The following is a 25293-nucleotide window of genomic DNA, read 5'->3' on the forward strand; positions in this document are numbered from 1 at the left end:
ATTCATTCCGAATAGACAAAGTAAATAAACCCAAACTTCCTGATTTTTTTGAAAAAAGAGAATTGAATGATGAAAACTTTGATGCCTTAAACTATGCACTCTACCACACTAACTGGAACCATGTTTTAAGTCAAGACAACACAAACATTGCTTATGATAACTTTATTTCAACCTTTTTAAAACTTTATAATGAAAAGTGTCCAGTTAGAAAAAAACGAAAAAACAAACGCACCCAGCCCCAGCAACCCTTCATGTCAGATTACTTATTGCGTTGTAGATTGCATAGAGACATATTGTACAGCAACTTTTTAAAAGACAAAACAATTGAAAATGAAAGTATTTACAATGTCTATAGGAATAATTATAATAGGCAAGTGAGAAGAGCAAAGATTGATTATTATAGAAAACAAATAAGAGATGCAAATGGGGATGGGAAAAAACTTTGGAAAACTCTCAAAGAAGTCATTGGTTTTAATAAATCTTCCCCTGAGTGCACATACCTTCAAGTAGGCCCAAACAAAATTGAAAATGACCAAGAAATAGCTAACGAATTCAATCGTTATTTTAGTCAGATTGGGTCTTCCCTAAGGCCTGAAATTCCTTCCACCCCCAAAATTTTTTTTGAATATTTACCACCCCCATGTCAAGACTCCCTCTTTTTTGAACCATTGTACCCCTTCAAGGTTATTAATATTATCCGTAGCATTAAACCTAAGCGTTCCACAGACATCAATGATGTCTCGATGTATGTTCTGTCTCGCTGTGCTGATACCATTGCCACTCCCCTAACACATGTTTATAATTTATCACTTCAAAATGGCACTTTTCCTGAAAAAATGAAAACTTCCAAAATAGTTGTCCTTCACAAATCTGGTTCACTCAGCGAGGCAGATAATCATCGAGGCATTAGTCTCATTGATAACTTTTCCAAACCCATCGAAAAATATGTCTGTGATACGCTGGTTAAGTTTTTAGAGGATCGGTCTTTTTTTAGCAATCGCCAGTTTGGCTTCATGAAAGGGATCTCAACCTTTCATAATGTATTGAACTTAAGTACAATGATCACCCAAGCACTCAGTCGAAACGCTTCCTGTATGGCCATATTTTTGGACATAAGGAAGTGTTTTGACATGATAAATAGGGACATCCTTTTTAGCAAACTAGAGAATTCAGGGATAAGGGGGGTTGCACTCGAGTGGTTCCGTAGTTATTATGCAAATAGAAAGCAGCGTGTATTTTTTAAGGGCCTTTTCTCCTCTACTATTGAATTCATTATCATTGGCGTACTACAGGGGTCAGTCCTGGGACCAATTCTTTTTTTGATTTTCATCAATGACCTTGTTTCATGCAGTGAAGAGATCCTAATCAATCTCTTTGCTGATGACGCAGTGGGCTTCATTGAAAAGCAGAATATTATTCAATTAATAAACCTTGCAAAGGAGCTTGTCCCCAGACTGACCCAATGGTACAACGCCAATAAGCTTCTCATACACCCCCGCAAGACCAAATGTATGGTCTTTTCCTCCCCCCGAGAGATACTCACCCCCGCTGAGCTCGCAGCTAAGACCAACTTCGAAGTTTATGTAAACATGAACAATCACAATGAAAATGATGAATCAAAAATTACTAAGTTGGATCTTGTTAGCGGTACCAACGAGGGTAGTATCAAACACTTAGGAATTCAAATAGACGAGAAAATGAAATTTTCTTATCATCTTGAAAAAGTCTATAGCAAAGTCTCTAAAATAATTTATAGTATGAAAGTAATGCGTCATTTGTTGGACAAAAAACATCTAAAGCTACTCTATACTTCTTACATTAAGTCGAATATCGAATATTGTTGTCTCCTGTTCACTGCCTGCCCTATGTATCTGTTAGCACCAATTATTAAACTACAAAAGCAAGCCATTAGAATAATTGAAAACTTACCAAGCAGAGCTCACACAGCTGAATTTTTTAAATCTAATGGCATACTTCCATTCAACCTATTAATTGAATTCAATGTTTGTAAATTCATGCACGCCTATAAATTAGGCATTTTTCCTAAAATCTTTGAAAACACTTGGAACTTTGTTCAAGACAGACATACGTATGGCACAAGGAACAGGAACAACTTTGCTTACGAACCGGGCACCAATAGAAACTTTCTCCTGCACGCCCCTCTTAACTCTTTTCCAACTATCTTTAACAACCTTCCACTTGAAATTAAGTTAATTGATAATAAAAATATTTTTGAGAAAAAATGTTTTACTTATTACCTAAACAAAATTGAGTTTTAATTAAAATGCAAATATTTTTCTTTCTTTTTACTCAACATTGGTTAATACCAAAGCGTAATCTACACTGTTCTTTTTGGATTTTTCTTTGTTTAAACTAAGTTTCTATCCGTACTCCTTATTTTATTTTTAGCCCTCGACTTTCTGTAAGCATTAAACTTCTTTGATAAAATTCAATAAAACAGCACTTTCTTAACCTCAAATCATAACGAATAGGTTCCGTAGGAACCGACACACATACCCAAGTATAGAGTAGCTTGGCATAGTTTGTTTTTTATCCATTTTTATCGTTTTTATATCGGTTTTTTTTTTCGATTTTTTATCGGTTCTTTACCCATATTTCAACCATATTTTATTTCTTTTATATTATTTTATCCAGCAGCTAACGAATCACGCAACCTCTATCTATCTAATAAAAATAACAAAGTTTTTGTTGAATTTTGGCCGAAAATTTATTTATTTATTCAAATTTTGATATCGAAATTTATTAAAATGACTATCGCAGACTGGTTAAGCTCTTGTACAGAGGGCATAGCCATCTATGAGTCGTAGTCGCTGGAGTCGTCGTAGGCGCCGTCGGGTTCCTTGTTGAGCAGCTCCTCAAGGATGTCCTGCTGGACTGTGACCAGGCGGTCCATTGCGGCGATGGCGTCCATGTTGGCTTGGAAGGACCGGGCGTACGTGGGCATTGCTTGAATTAACCGCACGACTAACCCATAGTTTCCATACATCATGCGGAGGACTTCCTCATCGATGACGTCGTTGCGGAACCTCCTCCACATCAGCATGTCTCCCTCGTACACGACGCCCATCAACCTGCGCTTGACCATAAACCAGAGGTCTAAACAGCGCCTGTCTACCCCCGGAAATGGGAGTAGATCAGGCACTGCCGCGAGGTTCAACAGCTGCTGGACGTCGGGTACGGGTACAGGATCATCTGCTTCTTCGCTGGTGTCGAGCATGGCGACGAGCTCCTGTACCTGAGCATGGAGGGGAGCATCCTCCTCACCTCCAACATCTACCGGAATTCCCGGCGCTCCTCCTGGTATAGCACCTTGGCCTTGTCCTCCTTCCTCTTCTTCTTGATTTGACATCTTGGAAACAATTAAATCTTGACCTAATCTCCCCCCTATTTATACCCCCCTTGTGTTTTAATACCATATATTATGTAACCTTTAATTAAATTTATTAATAAGTAATACACTTTCCCCACTTCCGCTTCCCGCTTATTTTCCCCTATGCTTTATAACCAATTGTTTTCCTCCCGCCTTTTTTATGCGCTATACCAGGAAACCACTCCTCCCCCCACCCCCTTTTTTCCCCCCTTGCCTATACCAACAATACGCGCCGCTCAGTCTGACAAGTGGCCACGGTCGTGAATAAACCGCTCACTACGCCCCTTTTCTCCTTTCGATTTTTCCCCCCCCCATCCTCCCCTTTACCCTTTCAATTCTTTAACTTTTCCCCAATACTTAATCAACTCTTTACTTTACCAACTTATATTCTTTTTATTTATTTCACTTCCTATTTTGATGCCAATACAATATTAATAATATTAATAGGTTTAACCCATAGCAACATATTAACAACATATTTACAGACATCCTATTACTTTACCCTTTTTATAATTAAAGTCATTGCAAGATATCTAGGATTTATTAATAAAATAAAATTGATGAATTTATGGTATGTTTTAAAATAAGTACAAAAAATAATTTTATTTTAATTCTATTTTTAACAGTACTATTTCTCACTGAACAATTCATCTTAATAGCCATAGTAATTCAAAATTAGCAGCATAACTTTTCAAATGTTCTATTTTTCACGGGTATATCTTGTGGATATTTCTGTGGATTTTTTGTGAATATCTTTGTAGATATTTTTTGTAGATATTTTTTTTTGCAGATATTTTTTTTGCAGATATTTTTCGTGGATGTTTTGTGGGTATTTTTGAGGATATCTTGTATATGAAGTTGTAGAGAATTTGACCGTCACTGGCCCTGGACCGGTAATGGCCACTTTCTTGAATTAAAGTTGGAGACATGCCCCCTCTTGAGCAGTAATCTGCTGAGCAATTTCACCCAATTTATTTTCATGATACTCCATGTCCTTGTTTGGGTTGTACAGAGTGAGTGCCAACTCGGTTTCAAGATAACCCTGCTGGTATAGTAGACGGGCTACCTCACGACGCACTTCCTCACTGACATTGTCACCATTAACTATATTGAGAAGTTGTTGATATGTTATTGTCAATCGATTGCGTAGCGGCTGCCACATTTGTTGGTATTCTTCCTCTCCGAACATTTTTCGTGCCTAAACAATAGTAAGATTAAGACTCTACTAAAAGCAAAGCTATGACCAAATTAAGCACGCGACAGCGCGCCACAATTTTCTATCTTTACCATGACCCACTTTCACCCCTCTCTTTTATAAAAAAGGCGTGATTAATATAACCTTTTTTTTGGGAACCAACCCCTCTCCCCTCTCCCCCAATCCCCCCACGTCCCACTGCATGTTTGTACCCCATTCACAGCTATGCTGTGACTAGTTCTCAAAACACAAAAATCAGATTCCGGAGGAATCGAACCTTACACACTTAGGGGACACGCTCCCTTCACCTCAAAATACCAAAATCAGATTCCGTAGGAATCGCATATGACCTATATTTTTATTTTTTGTACACTAGAGGATTTTATATCCCTTCCCAAGAAATAAAACTCAGATTCCGTAGGAATCGAAACCAATCATTACTCCTTGTTCACTTAGGTACCTAAATATGTCACATAGGTACGGTTTATTATCTATAGACACATCTCTAAGTATTTTATTTATTGGTATTGGACCAGCGTTGTCGCGATATTTATCGTTACCCTGTAATTATTAGTGTGGAGATGTCCTTAGACACGGACAAACCCCACTCTATAATGAAAATAATTTGTTACAAAGGAAACTGTCTAGGTAGAGTTGATAAGGGATCACAACGGGAATAGCAACTTCTTACGAAGGTTTTGGTTCCTTAATTGTTCCGAATTTATGCTTGGAGGAGTTGCAACTGACAGTAGGAGGATGTCTGAAATACACAGCAAGATACTGTATTTATTATTATCATTATTGTTAAGATTGTTTTGCACATATAACATTGTATCGGCTTGGCAAGCGTCAAAGTACACCAGTGGCTCCACAACCCTTAAAGGGTTATGCCAACTATCTGGTACAATGTTGCATGGAATTTTTTCTTGTAAAATGTTATTTTCATCCTATTCGAACTGGCCTGGCAACTAGGTGGAGACGAAGTTCGGCCAATTCCATGCTAGGTACTTAATAATAGTTATTATGTAAATTGTTCTTAAACTTGAATCAAACATAACAAACCAGAAGAATCAAACCAATCAAAGCATAGTAACTTAATGTATGATATATACTTAATAAAACATGTTGTACCTTTGAGGAAAATAAATCTTATCTTATCTTATCTCTAAAACGGTAGGACAAACGAACATCAACACTTTGAGTGTCAAAACAGAATTATCAGAATATAAGTGTATAAAAGTCGAAACTAAATTGGACATAAGATTGTTGCAAGATTGAGTAAATATATATAGGAAACACTAAAAGGACATACTTTCATTTTGTAGGATTTGATTATAGAGATGCCTCGCTTATAATGCTGTACCCTGATGTCCTAGAAATCATCTATTTAAAAATGAAATGAAAAGTATAATCATATGTCAAAATTTGAAAAAATCAGCATGTTTTAAATGGACGTACAGACTTTGTGATCTTGTCTTTTATTATCATGCAAAGTTTGAAATCGATAGCACAATTTTAACATGTCTGAATTAACGAAAAGCAATACGTTTCAGACGGACGGACGGACGCACAGACCGACCTTAATTATAGAAAAGCTTAGCTTTTAGAAATAAAGATAATATCTAAAGCATAAATCATAAAACAAAATTGTAAGCAACATAAGTGGAAACTCAAGCACCGATACCAAAATCACATTGTGATTCTTGTCGAATAAAGTTGAAGGAAGTTTGCTTTGCTCCAGGAGGGGGTCTGGTTTTCTATCCCCTTAATTATTTCTTGTTTCAAAATTTGATTTTTTCCTATTCCTATGAGCTATAAAAAAATCTTCCAAAATAGCTTAAATTCTTTGAAAAGTGTGATAAATTTTTTATTATGAATAAAGCTAAAATGTAATTTAATCAACTTTTTCAACCGGGAGCATAGGGTGAATATTCAACCTATGTGGTTAACGCTTTCAATTTATAAACGGATCTTTAAGACTATAAATAATCACAGCAATTAATTTTTAGTTCATGGGTAGAAAGATATATACTTGGAAATTGGAAATCGAAAAAAAGATCAATTATCTTTCCTAGTAAACATAAAACATGTTTATATTGTATGTCGACTCTACATGTTGCATTAAATGGAAGCTTTAATCGGTGACTTGATATTAGGATGATTTAATAAAGACGTCGACATTATTTAGTTATAATTACAAATCCAAATTTAACTTTAGTTGGACTTTTGTCGACATAAAAGATTTTCTCGTATTCATTCGAATCCGGTGGATAGGAACCGGTTCTCATCCATACGAAAAAACTATGTCTAGCATTGTATTATATCCAGCTTTCTACGAATATAAAAATGTACAATCATAAGATTAAAACCAGTTTTTTTAGCCCCGAGGTGCCGAAGGCACGGGCTATATTCTATATCCGCGGAAAGCCGTTTATAATACGATACGAGAAATAACTATTCTTTAAATAAAAAAAAACATAAAGAGGGGATGGGGGACTGGGTAAACACCCCATAACCCCCCCCCCCCTCCCTAAGTTGAACACACTAAAGGTGTAGAAACTTTTCCAAATTAATCTTAGTCTGCAATGGGGTTAATTTTGTTAACCATGCTTGGAAGTTTGCATCAATTTATCGTTCACTGTCATATCCCATATTCTTTTTTAATGTAGAAAAGATATCCTTTATCCAATGTAGAGAGATACATAAAGTTTTGTTTCTTTTCCGTTGCCGTATAATTTTCCTTCTCTAAAAGTTAGGTCGCTTTTTAAGGGTTCCTACAATATAACAAATTTTATTGCAAAAAAAATTAATAAAAAGGTATTTATTTTGAGGTGTTTTTCCTCAAAGTGCATGTCGAGCCTGAATTTTTTTGTCAAATAAATCCTTATACGAAAGTAACAGGATGTTTGTCTGTGTGTCTGTGTATCTGTGTGTCTGTGTGTTTGTACCGAAGGATCTCGCTAACCGCTGAACCGATCGGGTTCTCCTTTACAGGGTAGCTTCTCATAGGTCCTAGAAAGGTTTATAACTATTTTCTTGGAGGGTGGGACACCCCCAACCCCTCCAAAAATGAAAATCCCCCCCCCCTCAAAAAAAAATATTTAATTTTTTATCTAAAATTAAAAATGTTTGCCCCCCCCCAATTTTTTTTTTACTTTTTCTTTTAAAATCTAAAATAAGAAATTGGGTTATTAAATTCGACTCTTTCCTCCTCAAGTGCCCCTAGAGGCCTCTAGGGGCGTAGCCGATAGTTGTAAATAAAGAGGGAATGGCTAATTCATGTGGTATCAATCCTGTATTTCTCTAACCCTACGAGGCTACTCATTGTATAAACTATTCTAACCTGACCTGACCCCACCCATCCTAATTTTCAAGTAATTTTAAAAAAAGGGGGTTAGAGTGCTCGACAGCCACTTTTTGGGAGTTAGTCTTTTTTAGGTCAATATCACTTAGTCTTATGTACAAACAAACCCAAACCAGCAACTTTATTTTGTGTGTATTGTATAAACCTCCCGGCTGTTGGGTTGTTGAATGAAAAAGTACTTGGAAAATGTTGGGTGACCTTTTCAAGTATTTTTAGTACCTTTCTTTTAAATAAAGGTTCTAAATATAGAGAAACTAGAGTTTGGCTCGATATAATTATCTCGCTATTGGCTAGGTTTACTTAATGTTTAATTTTTTTTTTGGTTATCTGAATTCTGACTATTAACCCTATTCTTCCATTATCTTTTCCCTTACGATTTCTTTCTTTAAACTATTTTAGGATCTTAATATTTTTTATTTCAAATTATCGTCCTGAAAGGGTTATACTGTTTAGTAAACTGTTAAATTTTAGTTTAATATCTGACTACATTACACACGTATCGCTAGTATCAAATTATTTTAAAACTAAGTTTTCTTTTATTTACTATATTAATAATTTAAATTTTCTGTTTTATGGATAGAAATTTAATACCTCCATATAATTCAAATAGCAACATGAAATAAAAAAAAAGAATTTATTCTTCATACAGTAAAATAATGGATCTTATCATTCTGGTCAATGAGAGTTTATTATGGATTATTGGAGCACTATGAGTTTTAAACATTTAATGCTTGGAAAACTTGAGCTCATATATAGACATTTATTTCCTTTATTTCCTTTATAGGTCTGTCATGGATCTTGATGCAATAAAGCAGGCTGTTTTGTAAATGTTAAAAATTGAAGATTTCATTAAACAAAAGTTCCCGCAAATATAAGTATTAAATAACCCACGCAATTAGCGTAAATAGTATTTTGCCCGTTTGCTGTGAAGAGGTTATCAGGTTAGAGTCATACTAGAGACTGTAATAATGGAAACTACTGCTGCTATTCATGACATGTGACATAACGGGGGACAGTACCCTTTTTTTCTGTCCTTTTACTCAGGGTTTATGTAAATAACCCTTTGATTTTACAGTGTTTGTCTAAGAGCCAAAATTTTTAGATTTTTTTTAGCTTGGACGATTTATTGTGCATAGTAATGTGATGTATAGTCCCTTTCTTCCTGACTTGAGAGCAATGTATGTATTTTGTATATTAGCTTTTAGTTCTTGTGTCAACCGTTTCGGAGCAAGACATTGCTCTGCAACACGACACGAACATAAAAGTGAACAGTTGTCTTAATATTAATATTATTATTGTATGTTAATCTTGTCTTGAATTAATACACTTTATAAGAATATTTAGCTGTTTGTTCTTGCTATTACTACACGTCATTTTGGCGCAGTAGTGTAGTACGAATCTATAGCTCAGATTTTCTTTTAATTGTATTATTTCTTTGCTTTTGGTTTTTGTTCAGGATATTTGTAGTGACCAGGATGGACATTTCTGAATGGAGGAAGATGTCTCAGGTGGAGAAGGATGAGTACATGATTACTTTTTGGGGTACGGTCAAGAATGAGATTCAGGCTATTGGGACTAAACTTGATAATGTGGCGGCGGAGCTGGGTGGGCGTATAGCGCCACTGGAGACGAAAATTCAAGAGTTGACGGATAATGTTGATACTAATGTTGCTGCGGTTACTGGACTGGCTACTCGGATGGACGATTTGGAAGATCGTCTTAATAAGGTGGTGGAGCCTAGTGTTGATAATGATATCAAGACTGAGAATGTGACTGTTGTGGATGAGTTTATGACTGGCCAGCAGCGAATTCTTGAAAAGATTGCCCAGCAGAATAGTTTGAATGACCAGCAGAATGGTTCGAATACCCAGCAGAATGGGTCGAATAACCAGCAGAATACCCAGCAGAATGGGTCGAATAACCAGCAGAATGGTTTAAATAACTCTATGCCGTGGCAGAGGACGGCTGGTGGATCTGGAGGATTTGGAGTACCAGAGGAGAAGCCTAAATTGTTTGCTAGTGGTTCTCGAACTATTTTTGGTGGAATGCAAGATCATGAAGATAAGATCGAAGCTCGAACTGCTAATGGAAAATTTTGTTTCCTTGAACAAGAAAGTTTGGTGGTGTTGCCAACACTTTCTATGGACAATTTCAAAGCTCCAATTGCTAATGAAAAATTTTGTTTCCTTGAACAAGAAAGTTTGGTGGTGTTGCCAAACAGGTTAGGGGGGGGAGAGTGTATAGGTGGAGAGGACCAGGTAACAGTCAAGGAGATGGTGAACCAGGTCGAACCTCTGGAGGAGGAGAGACATGTGATGCTGGACCAGGTCGAACCTCTGGAGGAGGAGAGACATGTGATGCTGGACCAGGTCGAACCTCTGGAGGAGGAGAGACATGTGATGCTGGACCAGGTCGAATTCCTGGACCAGTTATGCTTAAAGAATGGAGAGAGGGTGAACCAGGTCGAACCCCTGGTGAAAGAGAGATATGTGATGGTTAAGAACACCATGTCACCATTCTGTCCATTGAAGGACACCACGACACCATCCTGTCTAGTGAAGGACAACATGTGGGTGGAGGACACCAACATAATGTCCAGGGAAAGATATGTGCCGCCCTGGACATGTACTATGTTGGTGGAGGACACCATGAAAGGGGAAAAGGTGCCGCCCTGGACATTGCAGGACAACATGTGGGTGGAGGACACCAACATAATGTCCAGGGAAAGATATGTGCCGTCCTGGACATGTACTATGTTGGTGGAGGACACCATGAAAAGGGAAAAGGTGCCGCCCTGGACATGTATCAGCAGGGAGAGAAGGATAGACATGTGTTGTTAAAAAATTATCCTTTTATAGTTTGTTTCTACAGGGAGACAGTTGAGTATTGTTAAAAATTGTTAAAAATGTATTCTCTCTATCCTTTTATAGTTTGTTTCTACAGGGAGACAGTTGAGTATTGTTAAAAATTGTTAAAAATGTATTCTCTCTATCCTTTTATAGTTTGTTTCTACAGGGAGACAGTTGAGTATTGTTAAAAATTGTTAAAAATGTATTCTCTCTACAGTTTATTCCTTTCTACAATTTGCAGGGAAGCAAGGATTACATGTATTTCTTTCTATAGCTTATTCAGGACAGACGTGTATTGATTAAACGAGTATTTCTTTCTACAATTTGCAGGGAAGAAGGATTTTCTCTACAGTTTTGGATTGTATCAACAGGATATACATGTACTACGGCCTACGGCGATTTGACGGCGGTGTGGCGGCGATCGATTTTTGTAGTTTTGCAATTAAGATATCTATAATTGAATAAGTATTGTATCTGATAGATTTGACGGCTTATAAAAATGTATATAAGTTGTGCTTCTGGAAGTATTTCTATTTAGGAAATAAAACTCGCAGATGTTATGTTGACATACAAATCATAGATTATTTGTGGAGCAACTTTTTCTAGAATGAACGAAAATTTATCTGCTATTGTTATATCCCTGTATATTACTGATCTTACTCGATTTTTTGGGAATGAACGTCAATTTATTTTCCATTGTTGTATCCATTGCTAATCAATGTAGATCTCTGATATTATTCGAATTAGTGGGATAAATGTTAATTTATCTGCCATTGTGGTGTCCATGCATAAGGTTAGAATGTATAACATATAATTTGGAAAGCGCTGACATTGTTTAAATAATAAGAAGAGAAACGAAGCAACTCTATAAAGTTTGTGATGGAAAATAATTTGATTTATGGTAATTATTTGAATTCTGGAAATATAACATTTTGTTAACTATTGAATACGAGTTTATGAGATTATGTTATTATGAAAATCAAAATATATGCATTTATTTTTTTTTTGTTTTGTTACACTGGAATTGGATATATTTATTTTTGTTTCAGACTATTGTGGTGTCTAACAGAGATAAGAATAAAAAAAAATGGAAGATGGATTAATTTCAACGAAAATAGGAATACAATTTTGTAAAATTGTTAATGGAAGAAAATTGATTTTATTAAATGTTAATATCGTGATTTTATGAAAATTGGATAAAAATTTGAAATTAGATACTTTAAAAAGTATTAGAATTTTGATGAAAGGCTGTAAATTGTTTTAAAAGTTGAGTCAGTTATTATGGTTCTAAGTATTTAGTTTTAAAACAATTATATTGCGGTTTATGTATAAATAAGAGTAAAGCTACTCTTAAGTTTATATGAATGGAAACAAAATATTTTGAATATGGTTAAAATGTGCTATGAATAATAACGATTGTACTTGCGTGAAGATAGATATGTGATCTTTGATCTGTGATATATTATTCATAGTACGAAATTTCTATTATAGATAGAACAGAAATTTTGTTTGTTTTGTTTTTGAATTTACGTTGATTTGGATTGATACATACTTGTCATCATGATCAGTAGAATGTGATATTTGATATTTGATTAATGGGCGGAATTTTTGTGGATTTAACTAGATTTATTTTAAACAATTAAATGGCGATTTAAGATTGGAATGCATAACTCAGCAGAAATTTTTAATGAAGCAAAAATTGTTATTCAGTATTTGATTATGATGTGAGATAGAGAGAGAGAGAGAGAGAGAGAGAGAGAGAGAGAGAGAGAGAAAGAGAGAGAGAGAGTGAGAGAGATATGTGTGCAAAATTGAAATGTATAATGGAATTGAAATGTATAATGAATGATTATTGGAAATATTTGTATGGAGAGAAGAGAAAACTTGTTGATGTGTGTACAATGGATATATTATTTATGGATGTTTGTTGAAAATAAATCGGAAATATTTGTTTAGTAGGAAATGAATGTTATTGGAAATATTTGTATGGAGAGAAGAGAACACTTGTTGATGTGTGTACAATGGATATATTATTTATGGATGTTTGTTGAAAATAAAACTTTGTGCAAGTTTTGACAATAGATCTATTATATATAGGATTGTGTAGGGAAGAGATGTCTATTGTGTATATCTATATCCAATGATGGGTGATGCAATATAGATTAATACTAAATGTGTTGTTTAGACTTGGTGGTTAAATGTTGCAAGTTTAGTTTGACCTATATATGACTTCTATTGAAACGTTTTCGAATATGATGTATAAACCAAGGATATTAATATTCATAAAAATGGAGCATTAACACTTGTATAGTGTCAAAATTAAATAATCAGAATATACATATAAGATTCAATGCAAAAATTGTAAGCAAATTTGTTTGTAATAAACAAGGAAGACAACATTAATAAAAGCGAAGTATTGAATGGTAGGACAAACGAACATCAACACTTGCATAGTGTCAGAACTGAATAATCTTTGTAAAAACAAGGAAGACAACATTAACAAAAGCGAAGCATTGAATGGTAGGACAAACGAACATCAACACTTGTATAGTGTCAAAACTGAAAAAATAAGTGCATAAGAGTCGATATAAAATTGTAAGTAAATGTGTTAAAAAAGAACTGATTGAAACAGATTGATGTTTTACTTACATTTTATGAACTTGCTTATAGAGTGGCTTCGCTTATAAACCGCTTAACACGTAGCACATCTACTTGTTGTTGGGTAGGTGATAGGTTTGAATCTCGGTCTGACACTGAGTCATAACTAACAAAGTTAAAAATGGTTCCTACTGCTACTATGTGAGATGTGTGACGTTAAAGTTAGAGTGGGGAAATGTTTTCTTGAAAAAGGTTGTGCATCTCAGAGTGTTGGTTGTCTGAAGGGTGATTGGATGCTTGACACTGTAATCATAAAGTATTGTACTTTGTTGTCCCAGGAATCAATATACATCAAATCAATCGGATAATTAGATCATATGAAATTATTGACACCGCAATCATAAAGTATTGTGCTTTATTGTCCCAGGAATCAATATACATCGAATCAATCGGATAATTAGATCATATAAAATTATTGGATAATTAGATATTTTAACTGCTTCGATTATAATGTTGAATTTTGTTGTTCCCGGAATTAGTATACAATCGGATAATTAGATCATATAGAAATTTGTGGTCAAATCAACATGTTTACAAATGGAAGTACGGACGTCATAGAAATGATTATAGTGTTGCTACGTTTTTTAAATTGTACCTACCTGCTGCAGAAATCACCATGAAAAGTTCGAAATACAAAAAGTAGATAGATGTAAAGTATGGATGGGCGGACCAAACCTAATTATAGGAGAAGAATTATATAAATAACACAGGGTGGTGAATCAAATTGCACTCAAACTTGAAATTGAAACATTATGTGTTGCTCAATTTTGGATGAATCAAATTAACGTGAATAGATGTGGGCGGATTTCAATCTATTTAAAAACTTGGAATATAATGAACGTATTGCGAAAGTTTTGGTGGATCAGAATAAAATGGAAAATATTGAGGGGTGGATTGAAATCTACTAAAACTTGGAATTATAATGGATGTGTTAAGTTTTTGTTTAAGCTTAAATTTTATTAAGGACACTCTATATAGAATAGTATATATTGCGATTTAGTGATGTTGATTCAGCAAAATTATTTATGAAGCTTAGAATTTCATGAAGCAAAATTGTTATAATGCATTAGATATTTGAGTGGAGCTGTCTCTCTTCATGGAGAAGGGGGGTGGGCAATAATTTGGCAAGGAAAGTTTGCACTGTCTCTCGAAGTTGGTATGCGCAAGGTGGGGTGGTGCAGAGAGGTAGCAGCAATGATGAGCAGGAGTTGGGCGTTGTATGCGCAAAAGTTGAGCTGCGCAAGAAAGTGCTCTCAGGTATAGAGAAAAATAGTTAGTTGTGCTTCAACTTTCAAGATTCTAATACATAAAAATAGTTGTGGATGATATAAGTTATTATTCAGATATTTCATTGAATAATTAGGTAAATTTTTTACTGTATTAGACTAATATATTGTATTAAGAATTATTTTTATGTTGCTCGATTATTGACAAACATTTGATTAATATTATATTTCTTAATACATTTTTAAGAAGACATGTTGAAATTTTATTTGTTAAGTGATAACATTTAAGTATGGCATCTAAAATAATTGTATTATGTTTTAGATTGGTCGAAAAGAGGAGTAGTTGTGGTGGTTGAGATACAGTATTACCTGTTGGTGAGTTTTAGTTTGTTAAGATTTTAATGATGTTCAATATTGATATACATTTGATTAATGTTATATATACTAATACATGTTAAAGAAATTATTTTATTTTGTTGAGTGAAAATAAAATATGTATTAAATAAGTTTTGGCATCTAAAATGATTGTATTTTGTTTTAGATCGGCCGCAAGAGAAGTAGTTGGTGGTGACTGAAATTTAGTTTTGAATTTGGCCATTGTTTTGTGTTGACATTGATATTATTTGAGAGTGGAGGCTGGTACATGATACACTTTGATCTGACCGATTATATGTTGAATTAAATGTTGGTGGAGAGAGAGTGGAGGCACATGATACACTTTGCTCTGACCGGTTATATGTTGAATTGCTGCTGGAGAATCTGTTTATAGATTAGATGTGAAGTCTGTTGAAGTTCAGAATGCTAAACAGGAAGCTAAACAGGAAGCTAAACAGGATTGTTTAGTGATTGGGTCAGTAATATTGTGAAACATGCTATTGCTGCTGGAGAATCTGTTTATAGATTAGATGTGAAGTCTGTTGAAGTTCAGAATGCTAAACAGGAAGCTAAACAGGAAGCTAAACAGGATGCTAAAACTGTTCTCAATAATGCGGTCAAGAAGCTTGGAGTATCACCAGGAAGGTAGATATCAAGTTCAAGGTTCCTGTATTCTCTGGCAACTATAAGGAGATTTAGTGATCATGAAAAGTACCTGAAGCTAACAACTGAGTGCTTGCACAAAACTCCAAAGGAAGCCTGTGCTGGATTGACAACATATTTGGAATGTATGGAGCTGCTGTTTATGGATTTACTAATATTCTGTCTATTGTGCAACAAAATATGTTTCCTCATGATGTACTAGAGCTGATGATGTTACAGATTAAATACTTGCAAACAATGATTGATGAAGCTATCTTTGAGCTTGAATATGATATCTTGCAAACAATGATTGATGAAGCTATCTTTGAGCTTGAATATGATATCTCTATATATGGGAAGACTATTACTGATCTTGGCAAGAAGAGTCTTAAATCAACCAGTAGTGGCAAATCATATGCAACTAATGATAGTACTGGTGATAGTGATGATCATAATCCTACTGAAGCAAGTCAATCTGTTGGTACTGGTGATAGTGATAATCATAATCCTACTGAAGCAAGTCAATCTGTTGATACTGTTGTTGCAACCCTTTCTCAACCTGTTATAAGTACTCCAATCAACAGTCCAACTGCTGCCAAGGAGAAGAAAAGTAATTTAGATTTATAGATTGCTAGATTTATAATAACTGTTGAAAAGTTTTGAAGACTTGGAGGTGTTAAATTTAAGCATTTAAGCAACAGTTGTGGATAATAAGACGTCGGAGAGTAGTTTTGAAGCTTAATTTGAAAATTGAGGATTCGTATGTCAAGGATAATGAAATAACATTGAGTTAAATGAAATATGTTGATATTGTAACATTTTGAACAGATGTGCACAGTGTGCCAGATTAACGTAAATAAATGCACAGTGAGTCAGGTAGATACAAAGAGTTAAACGAATTATGTTGATATTTATTTTGAACAGATGTGCACAGTGTGTCAGGATGATGCAAATAAATGCACAGTGTGTCAGGATGATGCAAATAAATGCACAGTGAGTCAGGTAGCTACAAAGAGATGTATTTACAGTTGTCAAAATGAGAAGTATTTAGTTGATAGATAATGATATACAGAGATATACACCATGGGCTAGAAGCTATTGTGAAGTTGTGCAGAATTTTAAAATAGCATGCATTGTATCTTAAATATATTTATGACTGATAAAACGGATATTTGTAAGTTGTTAATACAGTGGGCAGTCAAAGTATAATGCTGGTTAGTGAAATTTTAGCTGTTCTAAAGAAGGCGGGGCTTAAAGTTGATGTGGCTGTTGTAGATTTGACTGCCAGGTTGGATATCTTACTTGTCAATAGCTGGTGTGTTTGTCGATAGTTAGTATTGAAAAACAAAATGGATCAGATTTCGAATCAATCTATGGCGAAGGTTTTGGTTGCTTTTGTTCGGCTGCAGTTTTCTCTGTGTTTGTTGTTTCTGTTCATTGTTTTCAACGTTATCATTGGTTGGAGTGTCGACAGTAGCATCATTGTTATAACGAAAATCATTGGCAGTTTCTGTATTTTGAATGACATGTCGATTTTTGGAATCTAACAGAGATGTTAATAGCAGTTATTGTGGTTGTCATTATTAGGCTTAAGACATGCCTGACTATGCAATAGATATAATCTCCTGGATGATAAATGTGAACAGCAGTTCTGATTTTTGATCTGAGACCTCAAACATTTGGCAGGTTTGGTTACTAGAATGGTTGAGTTAGATGCTCGGTTGGCTAACCTGCAGGATCAGCAACGTATTTTGAATCAGGAAAGGGTGAATTTTGGGAAGTAGTTAGAGTCGATGCTAGAAAGGATTTGATCCCAATTTTTTTGAAGAGATTGGAGGCTTCTTGTGGTGGAGGTGAATGGCTGTTGTGTTGTTTGAGAAAATCACAGTTGCTAAGTGGAAACCAGTTTATAACTAAGTTTATAACTAAGCTAAGGTCAACTGGTATAGTTATATCGTCTGTGGTGTTGTAGCATTGGTATGGTTATGTCATTTGTGAGATGTTGATGGATTGATGGATAATGATGGATTGATGGATATGAATGATACTACTATGGTTGGTATGGTTATATCATTTGTGAGATGTTGATGGATTGATGGATAATGATGGATTGATGGATATGAATGATACTACTATTATCAAGAAAAATCTGGCAAAAGAAAATGAATATTATGATCAAGAATAATTATAGTTTTACTGTGTATTAATTCATATTTTATTTTATTTTTATGTATTAATGTTTAAGTATTTGTTGAGGCAGTAGTAGTCTCGAAAGGTTTAATATTAATGCTTTTATAACAATGCATCTCTAATGACATGTTTTTAAATCAATGCATTCTGATGGTTATATGTTAATCAGTGTTTTTATTTATCATGCATTTATAATAACTATGTTAATCAATGCATTATATGTTAATCAATGCATTTTTCAATGATTATATGTTAATCAATGTTTTTTTTAAAAAAATAAAAAAAAAGAGAAAAAAAAACACATAAAAAAAAAAGGAACATATAAAAAACATAAAAGAGTTCTAAGGAACCAAAACAAAAAGAAAAAAAAATGTATATGAAATGTTTAAAGATCTGGAAATAAAATAAAATAAAAAAAAAAAAAATTATGGCAGGTGTCATACCAGATCAATTATTATCTATTTAATAAGCATTCAATGCTACTTATAATATATATGATAATTAACATGTAATAAACATATTGTTATATTCAATCTGAAATATTACAGTTTTGAAATCCATGTTCCTGTTAAAGCCAGGGAGAAATGTGATGTATAGTCCCTTTCTTCCTGACTTGAGAGCAATGTATGTATTTTGTATATTAGCTTTTAGTTCTTGTGTCAACCGTTTCGGAGCAAGACATTGCTCTGCAACACGACACGAACATAAAAGTGAACAGTTGTCTTAATATTAATATTATTATTGTATGTTAATCTTGTCTTGAATTAATACACTTTATAAGAATATTTAGCTGTTTGTTCTTGCTATTACTACACGTCAGTAATAAGTTTCTCCTGTTTACAGGCCAAACCATTCCCCCTTCTCTTTGTCCTCAGTAGAATTTTTAAAACTCTTTTGTAATGGTTTTTGTCGAGATTTATTTAGTAATTTCAAATTAAAATTGACATAAAATTATAAACCAATCCTAAAACAATCACCCCCTGCAGTAAAAACAAAAAATAAATTTGTAAAAAAAATGATTCTTGATTTGATTAGAAGTAAAGCCATAGTTTAGTTATAGGCGTGGTTTTAGATATATAAATAATAGAGATAATATATAGATTAGGGTTGGGCCGGATATTTTTTTGGCCGGATACCGGATACCGGATATCCGGCTGATTTCAAATGCCGGATTTCCGGTAACCGGCCGGATATCCGGCCAACACCGGATATCCGGCAAATATCCGGTTATCCGGCCAAATTACCGGATATCCGGCCGGATAACCGGCCAAATTACTACATATTAAAGTATCAAAAAAGGATATAGTCCCTTTTGTGGCAACGCACCTCAAGGGGCGATTCGTTGTATTTTTAAAATTGCTTTTAATAGGTTATTTTAGGTTAGGTTAGATTTGGTTAGGTGATTGCCCCGCAGGGTTAGGCAATTGGCCCCGCAAGGTTAGAGTCCCCTGCAAGGGGCTAGAAATAGGAGGAAAGCTACTGTGAAAATACGAATAATCGCTCCTTAAGGGTTGTTGCCACAAAGAGGACTATACCCGCAAAAAAATTTCTTCATAAACTAGTGTTTTATATTATACTAGCGACTGCGTCCCTAGTATCTGGGGATATTAGAAGGGACATGAAAGTGCAGAAAAAAAATTTAAAACCTTACAACGACTTTTTTTTTATAAAAATGAAACAGCCTAAAACCACCCTAGGACCTATAAGAAGCTTCACTCTAAAGGAGAACATATCAGTTCAGCGGTTAGCGAGATCCTTCGCTACAGACAAAAAAAGCTTACTACTTTGTATAATAGGATAAAATTAAGATTAAAACTTAAAAATTAAGTAAGTATTAAATGATCTTTCTTCTTAGCAAATAAATCTAATGAACTATTACTTCCCTCAATCTGTAATATCAACCCCTAACGGTTGGAGGATGGACGGGGATGTGGCGTTGAATGCCTGCCCCCCCCCTCTGTTTTTTTCTATCCCATTTTCTGTGTATAAAAGGTAGAGGGCTATAACTAGGTGACTTTCGAAATATGGGTATGACACATAACTGAGAGTTGAAATTTTTTTAATACCTCCTTCCTGGCGGGCACAGAATGCCAGCAAATCTGGTAAGGTCATTCAGGTAAAAAGTAAATATTTTTTTACTTAATAAAAGCATTTCATGTTATCTAATACTAAAATATCCTATAGTCGTACATTTTTATATGTAATATAGGTGTTCAAGTTGATTTCAGGTTCCAGGTATAATCCTGCAAGTCCTGAACCTCCAGGTCTCCAGAAATCTTTAAACGGTTCCTGTGACCGCAAATTTTTACTTGAAGATTTCAAATTTTAAACTTAAGCTTTTTTATATATCTCCATGACATATTACAATTTCATAAAATACGTTGCCGTTTACCTGCAAACCGTCGGTTTGCGGCTGGCAGCTGCCAAGTACTGCTGCCACCGCCAAAATTTATGTTTTGAGATTTCTAATATAAAATTTACATAAAGATAAACATATTCAGAAAAAATTGTTCTTCTATCTTCAATAATAAGAAAATTACAGCCATTTAAGATAAAAAAAAAAACAGAGATTTTTGTTGTAAAATATAAAAGATTATATTGCCGGATATCCGGCCGGATAGTTTCAATATCCGGTATCCGGCCGGATATTGAAAATGGCCGGATATCCGGCCACACCGGATATCCGGCCACACCGGATATCCGGCCAAACCCTAATATAGATAACTATTCTTAAAAAAAAGAGTAGGAGCAATGTCCTCGGCCATAAACAGGTGTTAATTAGTACCACACAATAGCACAATTGGGATTTCTACATAATGATCATAAAATCAAAGAGTTGGTTTTCTGATAAATAACACTCTAATACCCAAATTTGAAAACAAATTCCATTATGTAAAGTAGTAAGATTTTTTTTTATTCGATTTCGAAAACTACTGAATTGATTGAGTTCTCAATATAAGCTTGACATAGGTCCAAGGGTGGTTTTAGGCTATTACATTTTTTTTTATATTCGATTCTTTGGATGATTTTAGAATACCTTTTGCCTATCCCTGCCCCTTTGAATATAGAAATCCTAGAGGCTAGGGGCGCATCCGCTATTAAAAAAGAATCATAATAAATTTTGGTTATATATCTATCTATTGGTTATCTAATGTTTTAATCTCTATCTACTAAACTTTTCCCGGATGCTTATTTAAACATTAAACACCTACCAAATGAATACTGCTTTCAATTTTAGTAGCGCGGCCACTCTATATGTAAAATGGATAGAGTATTTTTTATAAGCTAACCTCCTTTAAAGTTTAACTAACGATGTATTTTTTAATAATGAACACGAGGCTTCACCCCTAGAATCTAGGGGCTCTTATTTGATCGGGAAGAATCGAAAGTGGGCATAAAAAAGCCTATAACCTACATTATAAAAACTTTAATTAAGAAATTTAATCCTATTATATAAAGTGGTAAGCTTTTTTGTCTGTAGCGAAGGATCTCGATAACCGCTGTACCGATATGGTTCTCTATTACAGCGAAGCGATATGGTTTTAGACTATTTTATTTTTATAAAAATAAGTCTGGGTAAGGTTTTAGGCTATTTTTTCTACCCTTCCAATAAAGAGTTCTTAGAAGATAGGGGACAGCCGCTAGTAGCTATAAACTTCTCTAAATGGAAAACTTAATCGGTTCATGGATTCATAAAACCTTACTACTTTGTATAATTTGACCAGCGTCTAGCCCTCAGAAGCCCCAAGGTGTATTAGTAGGAAAGAGGGGGGGGGGGGGTAACCCTACACTTTACAGTTTTTTAACGTAAAAAAATGGGATGGAATTGGTATTTTTTCAGGGGCGACTTCTATTGGGAGGTATCCTCCGTCAAACACACAAAAACACAGCCACAACGACAGAAAGACATCCAGTTACTTTTATGTATGGCATATATAAACCAAAGAATTTTTGACAATAATCAAAAACATTATTTGACACACCCTACAACAAACTTAGTTAGAAAACATAATTTGTTTAGACTGTCTTTTCAAAACTAAAAGTCCTCAACTTTGTGTATGTGTAGCTTTAAATACAGAAGGTTAAAATTACATAATGAGTTTACTTATCTGGAATTTACTTAAAGCAGTAAAGTTGCACTCTAACTGATAATGGTCATAAATACTTATATAAATGAACTTCTATAACTTATTTGATTACTCTAATTGAAATACTTTAACTACTCTATTATAAACTTCCAAGAAAGATCGTGAAAGCTAACATAATACTTGTGATTAGCAATCATTTCTAAAGTTGTTAATTTGTTATAGTGACAATAAAACACGTTTGCCAGATATCGAAGAGTTATTAACGCTGTTCTTGTAAGAGTGCGAAATGAGGAAATAGGGAGATATATGTTAACGCTCTCAAGAAACCTAAAATTTGGGAAGTCCTTTCCTTTTTAGTCCCTAGCGGTTTACAAACTCCAGGCAAAACCCTGTGCACGACCCTGATTATAATATAGAAATGTTGAATAAGTACTTTCTGCTGCATGCTACTACGACAGACCTTTGACAAATTTTATTGTCAAGGGTAATAACTTGGCAAGATTGGTTAAACCTTTTAGATCAAAATTCAGCAATCAAAGAAATATTTGGCAAATCTGAAGTTAAAAAGATGGATAGATAGATAGAGAAAGAGAGAGTGAGAGAGATAAAAGGGGAGAGAAGATTTTGTTAATGGGCTGAAATATTTGTTTATTCACAGGACCTTAGAATTGTCTTTTGTGTGATCTATTCAGTGTTAGTGATTGATATTTCAGAATAGCTTCGAAACCATTAATCTAAAGGGATAAGACAATGGCCGATAAATTGATGTACAACCCTAATGATGATGCACAAAATTTCCCCTTCTGTAGATTAAAATTAGTTGTCGAAACTATTGGACACTCTACTAAATGAACCAACTAATCAAAATTTAGTAAAAGTCCCCAAAGTTTTTGAGCAAATGAATAAGAAATCGTTATAATAAAACTTTTGGGACTAGTGTTATAAACAGCCTGCTTCGAAACAAATAAATATTCGCTGGATTAGAATCAATTTTGAACCAAACTATTATTTATCTATCTTATTATAGAGAATTTTTCACGAATACATAAAATAAGAATAATTAAATTTATTTAAGTAAGGACCTCTGAAATTGCTGTAATAGATTGCAAGCAAATAGACAGATTGAAAGACAGACAGACAAGACAAATTATATCAACAAATTAGAAAGCACAGAATTATGAAATTTTTCACATAAAATATTTTTTTTGTGTGTAATAGTGTAATTTCTAGACCGAAACTTTGTAAATGGCGTGTCTAAAACTCTTCAGCAAAGGTGCTCTACAATTAGTATTTGTCTTTTGTATTACTGATTATATTTGATGAAATTTTGTAGACCAATGCACGTCTACTCTATGGTTCCATTGGAATTCAGCCCACACGGGATTCAACCCACGGAATTCAGCCCAGCGGGATTCAACCCAACGGTATTCAGCCCACACGGGATTCAACCCACGGGATTCAGCCCACACGGAATTCAGCCCACATGGGACTCAACCCACGGAATTCAGTCCATACGGGACTCAACCCACGGAATTCAGTCCATACGGGACTCAACCCACGGAATTCAGTCCATATGGGACTCAACCCATGGAATTCAGTCCACACGGGATTCAACCCATTATATATCTAAAATTACCAGTTTTCAAAAATATTTTTTTAGAAAATTTAAAAAAAAAGTTTATGTAAATTTTTTTATTGTAGAAATTATTTTATAAAATATGCTTTATAAAAAAATTTGAGAAAAAAAGAATTATTTTCTAAAAATTTGTTTCTCAAATTTGAAAAAAAAATATTTGTTTTTAAAACTGAGAATTCAGTCCACATGGAATTCAACCCAATATATATATAAAATTCTCAGTTTTGAAAACAAATAATTTTTTTTCAAATTTAAGAAACAAATTTTTTGAAAATAATTCTTTTTTCTCAAATTTTTTTATAAAGCATATTTTATAAAATAATTTCTACAATAAAAAAAATTTACATAAACTTTTTTCAAAACTTTTTAAAAAAAATTTCTAAAAATTTTATTCTCAAATTTAAAAAAAAAATATTTTTTTTCAAACTGGTAATTTTACATATATAATGGGTTGAATCCCGTGTGGACTGAATTCCATGGGTTGAGTCCCGTATGGACTGAATTCCGTGGGTTGAGTCCCATATGGACTGAATTCCGTGGGTTGAGTCCCGTATGGACTGAATACCGTGGGTTGAATCCCGTATGGGCTGAATACCGTGGGTTGAATCCCGTGTGGGCTGAATACCGTTGGGTTGAATCCCGCTGGGCTGAATTCCGTGGGTTGAATCCCGTGTGGGCTGAATTCCAATAGAACCCTACTCTATATATATATATCTGTACTTTTTATTAGATATTTCTCAGCTAATATTCCTATATCAAAAACTCTGAATGTCTGTTTGTAACAAAAGATCTTGCTGACCTCTTAACCGATATATTTTCCCCAAACAGTGAAACTATTTTGGGTAAGGGTACCACCACCATCCCAAGATAAAAGAAATGTTTCATGCCCCCTTTTTTAAAGCGAAGATTCCACTCCTTCCTTCCTTGAAGTGCCCCTAGAGGCCTCTAGGAGCTGTATTTTTTGTGAACTTACAATCGTTTTACAATTTCCGTATACCTGTTTGTCTGTTTTGCTCCCTTTTTTCTTTACATTTGCTTTGTCATTTTGCTTTGCTACTTATGGATATTGACATTCTTATTTTTGGTAAAACTAAGAAGCATAATTCCCCTTCCTTTCATACTACACAGATATTACATACTTTTATTCATTTAATTTCCTACAAATTTGATAAATTCTTAAATAATTCCATGTTTCATAACGATCAGATAATTCTTTCATGCATAATATATGCACCAACTGTCTCTCCCATCTTACTGTTGTAATAGTGTACAGACTCTAACTATAGAAATTCTTTTATTACTGTTAGTGTTACTTTTTGGTCTACTCAGAAAACGCCTAATTCTGAAGCATTTTAAAATAGAGTTTTTTTTTTAAATTAGGCGTTTTTTGAGATGGACGTTTTTTTGAGTATTGCCTTACTTTTATTGATACTACCGGATACAACCCTATAGGCCTATAGGCCTCCAGGGCGAGAGGAGGGGAAAAGATTATCCCTTATATTTATATATAGTTTACAAAAGTAAAATCATTTTTCAGGGTTCGATTTCTCGTGGAAGAATATAAGTACACTTCCTCAAAATAATTATAAACCTTCTCTGAACCAATAAGAATCTTCACTGTAGAGGAGAACCATATAGGTTACGCAGTACAAACACACAGAAACATAGACACATAGACA

At 34.2% G+C, this 25293-nt stretch overlaps 1 protein-coding gene across 4 annotated transcripts; it reads left to right on the forward strand.

Moving 5' to 3' along the window:
* Positions 1-12787: 12787 nt before the first annotated feature.
* LOC145304457 (uncharacterized) lies at positions 12788-17288 on the forward strand. 4 transcript variants are annotated; one of them, XM_080146335.1, is made up of 3 exons: positions 12788-14820; positions 15006-15058; positions 15225-17288. In XM_080146335.1, the coding sequence occupies exon 3, from the start codon at positions 15845-15847 to the stop codon at positions 16325-16327; it is 483 nt and encodes a 160-aa protein (XP_080002461.1). In that variant the 5' UTR covers positions 12788-14820; positions 15006-15058; positions 15225-15844; the 3' UTR covers positions 16328-17288. The 4 variants fall into 4 exon arrangements, with proteins under 4 accessions (XP_080002461.1, XP_080002463.1, XP_080002460.1 ...); XM_080146337.1 differs by having other exon boundaries at positions 12788-14714; XM_080146334.1 differs by having other exon boundaries at positions 12788-15058.
* Positions 17289-25293: the final 8005 nt, after the last annotated feature.

Source organism: Acartia tonsa, chromosome 13 (assembly GCF_053477335.1).
Source record: "Acartia tonsa isolate MP-2025a chromosome 13, ASM5347733v1, whole genome shotgun sequence".
In the NCBI taxonomy this organism is placed as follows: domain Eukaryota; kingdom Metazoa; phylum Arthropoda; class Copepoda; order Calanoida; family Acartiidae; genus Acartia; species Acartia tonsa.

Coding starts and splice junctions, on each gene's coding strand:
- LOC145304457 (XM_080146334.1), top strand. CDS start 15,845: ATGTATGGAGCTGCTGTTTATGGATTTACTAATATTCTGTCTATTGTG.